Raw genomic sequence first — 10,348 nt, forward strand, 5'->3', positions numbered from 1 at the left:
TTACAGGCTTAACATTTCTCAAAGGCTCCCATGCTACCTCCAGCCCCTCCCAAGGATACAGTCCAACCTCCTTTGCAGGGCACCACAGATTTCTTTTGTTCTTTCCCTACTGAGGTCAGCTTCTTCTCCTAGATTCTCCTCCTTCCCTTTATGGACCATCCTTTCTTTATTCCCTCAGCTGGGAAGATTCTCCCCCATCTTGTCCACATTTACAATTATATTCCAAAGCCACCTTCTCTGAGGAGTCTGCTCCAACCCCCTCAGGCATAAGTAGCCACTTCCTCCTCTGGATTCCCACAGCAGCTAATAGCAGTTACCACCTTGTTGTAAAGACTGATATTTCAGAAGCCACCCTCCCACTCCACCATGTTCCACATGGACAGTAATCCCAGCAAAGGCTGGCATTCCGTAGGTGTGTTTAAAATGTGTGTAACTGCTATCGAAGGAGCTCTACTGCTGTTCAAACCTGAAGAAACTTTCCTATGTTCATGCTGTCAGTGTTTCCTCTGAATGCTATCTCATATCCTCGCTTTTTTCTCTATGCTATTGACAGCACCCTAGGCCAGCCCTCATTCTCCTTGTGTGCTGGGTGGACCATCTAACACTTGTGTGCTTTAAAACCAGGAACTACTCTAAAAAGGTTTCAAGTGATTTAGAAACCTTTTGAGAGAAAAGTGAAAGAAATAAAGTTAAGGTGGAAAATACACCTCAATAGTACCTATCTTCAATTTACTAAATATTTATTGAGCACCTACTATGTTCCAACATTGTGTAAGCCTCTGGGCATACAAAGTTAAATAACAGTCCTTACCCTTGAGAAGTTTCCTTGCCCTTTCCCAGTGTCTTAGGCTGGGTTCTCTAGAGAAACAAAACCAGTGAAGCATCTATACGTGTATATATACAGAGAGAGATATTTAAATCAAGGAAATGGTTCACATGATCATAAAGCCTGGAAAGTCCCAAGTCTGTGGGTCAGGCTGGAGGTTTCTCCTGACTCATGTAGCTGCAGGGGCTGGAGAACCCAAGATCAGCAGGTCAGACAACAGTCCTCTAGCTTATAGGCTACAGAGGCTGACAAACCCCAAGACTGGCAGGTAAGCTAGCAGGCCACTGGCTCACAGACTGCAGAGGCTGGTGAATCCCAAGATCGGCAGGTAAGTCCCAAGAACTGGAGGTCACATGAACAGGAGCCAGCTGCAGGATCCAGAGTGAGCAAAAGTCCTGGAGCCTTGCCAGAAAGTCCCCCTATATTAGATGCAGGCCACACCCCCAAGGAAATTCCTTTTCAGTTGATTGGCTACTCTTAGCAGATCTCATCATGGAGGTGATTACATCATTATATGACTGCCAAACTACATCATAACTGCCAAACCACTGAGAATCATGGCCCAGCCAAGCTGTCACACAACCTTAACTATCACACCCATTTTGTCAGAGACACAAAATAAACATAGCCAGGAAGCCTTCTTCCTTTAGTAAACATCTGGGATAGATATATAGATATAGATACAGGTATAGGTATAGATATAGATCTAGGTATAGATATAGATATTCCACCACTGGTCTGTCCATTTGTCATACTGAGGTGGATTGTGTGTTGCTATGATACTGTTATTTTAAATACCAGCAGGGTCACCCATGGTAGACAAGTTTCAGCAGAATGTTCAGAATAAGACAGACTAGGAAGAAAGGCCTGATGATCTGCTTCTGAAAATTAGCCAATGAAAACCCTACAGATCACAACAGAATATCATCCAGTATAATGCTGGAAGATGAGCCCCCTACATTGGAAGGCATTCAAAATATGGCCGCAACAATGGACTTGAAGATACCAGTGAGTATGAAGATGGCACAGGACAAGGCAATGTTTCTTCTGTTGTGCATGGGGTCACTGTGAGTCAGAGCTGACTCGATGGTAACCAACAACAACCTTCCATTGGTAAGGCTGATGAAGAGGGCAGGTTCTCGAGGCCTTTAATGAAATGCCTTTCTTTTGAGCATTTGTTTTTCCTTCCTCTTAGTTGCTATCATCCAAGATTTCTGTGCTTTGTTGTTTGTCTCATTTTAGTGGTGGTGTTTATTTTTGTAGTTGGTAACCTGATGTTTCTAAAAGTTATTGCGGGACTTATTTCATCCTGGTCCGCATGCACTTCCATTCTAAGACTGTTTGTAAAACAAGATTTGCTTCCCTTTACAAGGCTACTGTATGCATGCTTCCAGCTCTGCCTTGTGTATCATGCTGTCCCAGTAATACTTCCAGGGCCCGTTTGGAAATAGATTGATTATTTTGAACACAAATGGCGTATCTTGGGGAAAACAAATGAATCAAATGGAAAAATGAATTAACATCATGAAATTTACCTTCCCAGCTAGAGACATGATATATTCCTGAGTTCCTTAGAGACAATTTTCTTATAAGATTACACTATTAAAGAAAGGCTGCAGTTAGGTGGAGTCAGAGCTCAGATTTAAAATGTATTTATATATGAATGGAAAATACTCTCTGAAGGAAAAAGTTTTGAATTATAAATTTTTATTTCTTGCAGAGGGTACTTGGAATTGACATTTGAATTGCCACAGGCATCTTATTCCAGAACTTCTAAAGACTCTATGATGGGATCTGACAAATCCAGCAAGCTCAGTTAGGTCAAATTGACATTTATTGGGCACCTACTGGGTGCTAGGCAGTGTGATAAAGATATCCAAGATAAGACTTTCAGGTCAGTTTAATTAGAGAAATAGATGTCCAAGTGAATTACTAAGGAGAAAAGGTTTTATTTTGGTCTTTTCAGCTGATTAATTAAGGCTTACAAGACCAGAAGTTTTACTATCAGTAAGTATAGGTGGAGCACAGTCTATGGCCCCTGGATTTAGAGACAATGTGCCTGAGAGACGGGCAAAACGGGGTGTCTTGAGTGACAGGTGTCTTCACTTCAGAGCACCAGTGGGCTAATGGCTGAAAGGTTTGCATCCTTTGGTGACTGGTGCCTTCCGCTCCTCCACACTGAGCGTGTTCTTCCATGGCCTAAGTGTGAGTGAGGGAGAGCCGAACAGTTCTATCAGCAACAGTATCCAACCGTGCTGACTGTACTGTGTGCTGACTAATGACCTTCTCGGGGCTATCTGGGGACCTAATCACCACATACAACATTGTGTTTTTATTCTAAAAATATTCCAAAGCCATCAGTTGACTAAAAAATTAGTTTTTAAAATGCAACACATTCCTTCACTGGTTGTTACTTGTGCAGGGCAATGAGTGGTTAGGTGTGTGAAAAGAAAGATAGAAATCAAGTTTCCCCCATGGCCATCCAGGGCTGAGTCTGAGTGGGAGGTAGATTTCACTTGCCTACCTTGTAAATGACACTAATAAGAAGAAACTGCAAAAAGCCCTGACCCATTTAACCAGTATTGGGAAAGAACAAAATCTTAAAGGCGCTAAATAGTTTCACCTTCTTCCTTTTAGATCCAGGCTAGGGGGATTAAGGCAGGCATATATCTCTTTATATTTACATACGTTCATGTAAGGAGCCAGGGTGCTCAAGAAAGGCCAGTGTGTTGTTCAGATTTATACATATGATCCAAGCGAATTTTGCTTTACAGATAGTATTTTTTTGTGGTCCCAAAAACCATTTACAAATTAAAGTAAGCATTGAAACTAAGAACATATGTTAATTTCTAGGTCACTTGGGAGGACGGAACCAATTTTAGATAAGTGTGAAAGAATGCACCTGGTCATTATTATATTTGTTTCATGTTTAGTGTCCAAGCTCAAATGCTACATTATTAAAAACAAAACGAGAATCCTTTGAGGGATATTATATTTCCTGCTCTTCTTTGTCTTGCTCATATTTTCTTTAACACAAACGTTGGTGAAGCAATGACAACAGCTTTCATCCAGGCATTACACCGTCTAGGCAAACACGTGCACGGTAGTCACCTGTGTGGGCTGTTTCTCATCCACAAGTAGCAAAGGAGGGCTGATAGACAGACGGTCATGAGTGGTGATGAATGGTGTTCTGGAATGTAGTGCTTGTGCTCTCTTCAACACACTGACTCCTGGGGGTACAAGAGCTGTTTAGCTAAATGAAATACTATTCTGTCACAACTTCCTCACTCACAACTCAATCATGGAAAATTCTTCCCCAGCACTGTCACTGAGATCATTACACTCAGAATTAAACATGGTATAATAGAGCAGTTGACAAGACCCCAAGGTACTATTGACATGTCGGGTCTCACATGAATAACCAGCTTTTCCACACAGTGAATAGGAAAAGGCCTGCGAAATGGGTTCTTTTGTCTCTCTCCCTTTGGAATTAATGGAATCACTAACTGTGCCTGCTAGAGTTGTGGACTTGGCCATATTTTCCACACACTGGTCTGCGACATGCCCAAGTCCATCGGCAGTGCTGTTTACACTGCTTCAGTCACTTGCTTACATCACTTTAGAAACCTTCCCAACTATCAAGCCTGTTGTAGCCCAGAGACCCTCTGGAAAGTTCTTTGCTGACAGGTCTTCTTTCTCATCACCCATTTATAGCCTCTTTAATCCATATTCTCTTTCACACGTCTGATATCCACCACAGCAAGTCCTCTCAATCCTCTTTGCTTTATTATTTACTTATTCGCTTTTTTTTTTTTGCTGTCAGTTGCTGTCAAATGTGTCCGACTCATGGTGACTCCATATACAGCAGAAAAAAACACTGCCAAGCCCTGCGTCATCCTCACAGCAGCCAACACATTCAAGTCCGTTGTTTCGGCTACTGTGTCAGTTCATCTTACCAAGGGTCTCCCTCACCCTCCTTGGCATTCTACTTCACTAAATATGGTGTCCTCCTCCAACTGATCTTTCCCTATGACACGTCCAAAGCAAGCAAGTCCAGCAACATTCTGTTTTGATCCATAAGGTTTTCATTGGTTGATTTTCAGAAGTAAATTACCAGACCTTTCTTCTTCATCTGTCTTAGTCTGGAAGCTCCACTGAAACCTGTGCACCATGGATGATACTCCTGGTATTTGAAATACTGCCAGCATAGCTTCCAGCATCACAGCAACACATACGCCACCACAGTACAACCAACTGATATGAGGCCTTTGCCTCATATCCCTGCAGGTTTTCCATTAATTCTTCTCTTGGTTTCCTTCATCTTCCCTAATCCCTTCTAGCACCCTCCTTCTTGCTCCTTCATGTAGGCCCATGATGTAGAGAAAGGAGAATGTCTTCACAATGCAGAGGCCTTGATCTAAGCCCTGTCTCCACCTCTCCCAATTATGTGATGTTATGTGTGTGACTTAACCTCATGGAGCCTCAGTCTCCTGCCTGTAAAAACTTCCTTACAGGGTGGTTGTAAGGACCAGAGAAGACAAACTACATTCCTGTCACTTTATTTCCATCTCTATCTATGTGAACAGACAACTCTACACAACTTTTGTGGTATTAAAATTCTTGACCATTTCGGTTATGTATATTGAAATCAACAAAAAGCTACAACCAACTTCCTAGGTTTGAAATACCCTCTAAGACTGTGAGAAATTTAACTAGGAGGCTTTAAGGAAACTTAAAAGTTGACCTAATAGCAATGTAGATGTTTTTTATTAATTTAGTTACATTTTTCTGTGTGGGAGGAAAAACTGGGTGATGGTATTTTCTTCTTAGGCCCAAGTCTTAGATGTTAAGGGTCTATGATAAACAAACCAAACCAAACCCATTGTAGTCAAGGCAATTCTGACTCATAGTGAACCCTATAGGACAGAGTTGAGCTGCCCCATAGGGTTTCCAAGGAGCAGCTGGTGGATTCCAACTGCCGACCTTTTGGTTAGTAGCAGAGCTCTTAACTGCTGTGCCACCAGAGCTCTGTCTATAATAAATCTCCTCTTAAATAAATAAAATATAAAATTCTCTAAGGCAGCAATTGGCAAACTTTTACTGTAAGGGCCAGGTAGTAAATATTTTAAGTTTTGCAGGCCATATGGTCTCTGTCACAACTACTCAACTCTGTTGTTTTTACACAATAATACATAAACTTTATTTACAGAACCAGGCAGCAAGCTACAGTTGGCTCACAGGTTGTAGTTTGCTAACTCCTGCTCTAAGGGATGATTGGAGATTGCAGTGACCACCAATGACTCAGAAAGTCAGAAATTATGGTTGGATGATAGATTTCAGGAGATACTACTGATAATTCTGAGATTATTAAGGATTTTTGGTTAATAACGAATGCCATTGCTATTTTTTGGCCTGAACACATTCTCCTGAGAGAAAAATCAATCAGATCAAGCCTTTGAATCTGGAATAACTTGCCTTTGAAAGTAGATTTGGATTCTATAGGTTTGTTGGCAATAGGTGAACCCATCCCAGCTCCCCAACCTGGTAGAAAGGACCACAGAGAGGAATCAGAAATCCCCCAAAGTGGGGAATTAACAATAACATTAATAATAATAATTACTATTTATTGAGCTACCCTCTCCTTCACAAACCATGAGCAGTTATCCACATTTTACAGAATACAGCTAAATTTTAGTTAAGAGAGGGTAACTAATACACCCAAGATCACACAGGGCTGGAATTTAAATCCAGATGAATTACTTTCCATTTTGTTGTGATACTTCCCTCAGCAAAAGTAACATTACTTTCCCTGGGACACCTACCTTTCTTCAGATTCAGAACCAGAGGGGGAAAAGACCTCTTCTTCCTTTCACCTTTACTTTCCAGCAGTATGCTAAGTTTAAAACACAAACAATAAATGTCTCCTGAGTCAGCCACTACTCTGCGCCAGGCATAAAGCTTTCATTATATAAAATCTCTATATATTTTTTATTTCCAGAACTAAATTGCAAGGAAATAAAGAAATGGATAGTGAAAAAATCATGTAATAAACACCATAGACATGGCTTTCTCCATAGAATGTAAGCTCTATGAACACAGAAGTAATTGTCAGTTTTGTTCACTGCTTTATCTCTAGCACTTAGAATAATGCCTAGCACATAATAGGCAATATTGTTGCACAAATAAAAAATGTTAAAACTAGAGCCTTTATGTTGTGATTGGGTTAAAGCTAGCTTGAATAAACATGACTCTTTTAACTTTTTTAAATAACAAAAATAAGTTTGATAAGCAAAATTTAACGAATCTTTGAGGTCATAATATGAAGTGTAGTGATGGAAACTAGTGATTGTCTTAGTTCTTTTAATGTTCTCAGCGAAAGTGGATGTTAGTACAAAGATGAAACAAGTTTACAGCACATAGCAGCTATGAAGAGTGGCGCTGGATATTTTCTCCTAGTTCTTTGCTACTTCCAAAGATGCAAGCTTATGGAATTCATTTGAAAATTCCATTCATTCTTTATTTTTCCCCCTAAATCTGTCATTATTGCATGAATTTTTATCTCTGAAAGTTTCTTTTTACTAAGTTTGTGTCTTTTTTTATGTTGTGCATTCTAAAATCCAAGTTATTATTTAGTGGCAACAGCTGCTGGGAGCCACTGTAGTCAATGAATTATGATCCCATTTACGTGGCAAGTTTGCCTTTGATGTCTACCCTTTAACAGTAATAGGGGCTCCAGAGAGCAGCAAGGCCTCTGGGAGAAAGGGCAAACTCATTGACAAGTTTGGGCATGCACAGAGAGGACGCATACTCAAGAAATATGAGGATGGAAGTGCCTTTGGAACAAACATGCTTTTGCAGCTGGATTTGTGTAGGGGCTTCTGTTAAGCCCTGTATATTCCCAAGATCACTACCTAGACACTGTGGCTCCTTGGCAGAAAATCATTGTTAAGTCTTTATTGAATTTACAATAAGTATATGTGATATTCATTTCTAGTGGTGATTAACTGTTACCCCCAACACATAGCAAAGCACTGGGGTTCTAATCTTTCTCCCTGGTTTTCACTTTGCAAGTTATTATTTTCTTAAGATTAAGTATCTCACAGAATTACACAGCAGTAACTTATGCAACCACCTTCTTAGCATGTTCTATCTACAGCAATATGCCTCCCAAAGAATCCTTTAAAGCCCTAAGCAATTGAAGAAGCCAAAATGTAGTGCTGTTTATTTGTTTTAATGTAGAATCCTCTATCTGTTTTATATAAATCAATTGAAGTGAATAAGTTTTGCTATTGAAGTTTCTTCTGTTTGCAACCAAAATAATTTGCAAGCTTACTTGTGTCAGATTTGTAATGTTTTTTTAAGTCAAGAAGAATTAAATGTGTATAACACTTTGGGAAAATTTGTAATGAGAGATTTGCTCCTGTTTAAAATATCTATGCATTTGATTATCCTATAAACAGGGAGATAAGAGTTAAAGGATTAAAGAAAGCTGTGAAGTTGACTTTCTGTATACAGTGAAGACTCTGATGTTTGTGAGCCCATTGGTAAAATTTAGTTCTGAGATTAACACCATGAAATAAGAACTTGGTCCAAAATGGCAGCAGTAAAGAGAAATAAGAGTTTCCATGAGATGGTTTCTACATAAACTCTGATGAGCCTGAGAATATGCAAGTTGCCCTGATGTTTATTCTTCTATTAAAATAACAGCTAAAAAATGATCAAGTATCTATCATGCATCAGAAATTATGTGCAAAGCATCTTACATCTATTATTTCATTTCATCTTTCTGTGAGATGGGTAGATTATTATCCTCATTTATGGATGAGGAAAAGGGAAGGAAATGGGGATTTGTAAATATCAAGTAACTTGCCATAGGTTGCCAGGGTAATATGCAGCAGAACCGGGACTCAAACCCAGATAATTTGCCTCTGGAGCCTGAACTCTTACCCTTTGCCCATGAAATCTCCAATGGAACTGGCAATCAACACATTTTAGGGTGAAAATGAAAACAGTTACATAGGGACATCCTACAAGTATAATCCTATTATAGGTAGTGTCATCATAAATAAGAAAATACCAACATAAATAAATATTCAGAATAAACAAAATCCAATTGCTTCACGGCCCTGGAAATAGTGTTGTGTAACTGTCTTAGTTATCTAGTGCTGCTGTAACAGAAATACTGTAAATGGGTGGTTTTAACAAACAAAAATTTATTTTCTCACAGGTTAGGAGGCTAGAAGTCCAAATTCAAGGAGCTGGCTCTCGAGGAAGGCTTTCTCTCTCTGCTGGCTCTGGAAGAAGGTCCTTTTCTCTTTGAGCTTCTGCTCCTGGGTGATCTTTATGTGGCTTGGCATCTCTCTTCACCCATCTCTACTTCTTTTGCTTGCTTGTTTTAATCTCTTTTATATCTCAAAACAGGTTGACTCAGGATAAACCCTACACTAATCCTGCTTCATTAACATAACAAAGACAACCCATTTTCCAGTGGGATTATAACCACAGGCATAGAGGTTAAGATTTACAACACATATTTTGGGGGGACATAATTCAATCCATAAAAGTAACTAAAATGACTTTTATCCAATGAAACAATTCTCTTTAGAGGGTAGAATTTGGGGAAAATGATAACCTTACTGCACCCTATAAACTCTGTTTTTTGTTTTTGCATCTCAGATTAGTGTTTCTACATCTTAATTGAGTTCACTGTCTAAGTAAACAAAAATCCCTCTAAGTATTTCTATTTTTTTGGAGACATGACAAATCTGGGACTCAAAGAAGTTGGGAAAATTGTCTGAGATCATACAACTAGTTGGTAGCTGAAATGGAATGCAAACTCAAATCTTCTGATTTCAAGTCTAGTGAAGTATTGCCCCCTTCAGCCATAAAATGGCAAAGTGTGAACAAAAGAGGTTTGAGACATATACTCAACACTGTACTTGTTCTTTCTCCACATAGGTCGCTACCCTCAGGAAAACAAGGGCACCTACATCCCCGTTCCTGTTGTCCCAGAGCTACAAAGGGGAAAGTGGGGAGCCAAAGTTGTCATGAGAGAGGACAGGTCCGTCCGGCTGTCTGTCCAGTCATCCCCAGAGTGCATTGTGGGCAAGTTCCGCATGTATGTTGCTGTCTGGACCCCCTACGGCATAATCCGCACCAGACGAAACCCAGAAACTGACACATACATCCTCTTCAATCCTTGGTGTGAAGGTAAGGAAGGGGCGAGTGTCCATTTTTATCACAAATAAACAATAGTTCACATATTTTCAATACATCTGTTTTTGGAAGGGTAGCAGGATTGTTCTAGAAGAATTTCCCTGTCCTACATACACGCATTTCCAATAATAAAAAAAAAAAAAAAGATATTATGCAAAATCTGTGCTCAGTGTGCATATAGGAGGGTAAAACCTGTATATAAAAAGAGAAAGCTGCCATACATTTATTCCAGGAATTAATCAAAGATCACACAAAGTTGCACAATTAGTTGATTGTGAAAATACACATTGATTTTATAGCTGGTAT

The 10,348-nt window shown here is 39.7% G+C and overlaps 1 protein-coding gene across 1 annotated transcript in view; it reads left to right on the plus strand.

The window, feature by feature from the left end:
- F13A1 (coagulation factor XIII A chain) overlaps positions 1-10,348 on the plus strand; it is a 235,169-nt gene that overhangs the window by 48,749 nt on the left and 176,072 nt on the right. The window contains exon 5 of the mRNA XM_023741733.1: positions 9,785-10,036. Within this exon, the coding sequence (XP_023597501.1) occupies positions 9,785-10,036 (252 nt within the window). The remainder of the gene's footprint in view (positions 1-9,784; positions 10,037-10,348) is intronic.

Source organism: Trichechus manatus, unplaced genomic scaffold, assembly GCF_000243295.1.
Source record: "Trichechus manatus latirostris isolate Lorelei unplaced genomic scaffold, TriManLat1.0 scaffold00188, whole genome shotgun sequence".
NCBI classification, from domain to species: Eukaryota; Metazoa; Chordata; class Mammalia; order Sirenia; family Trichechidae; genus Trichechus; species Trichechus manatus.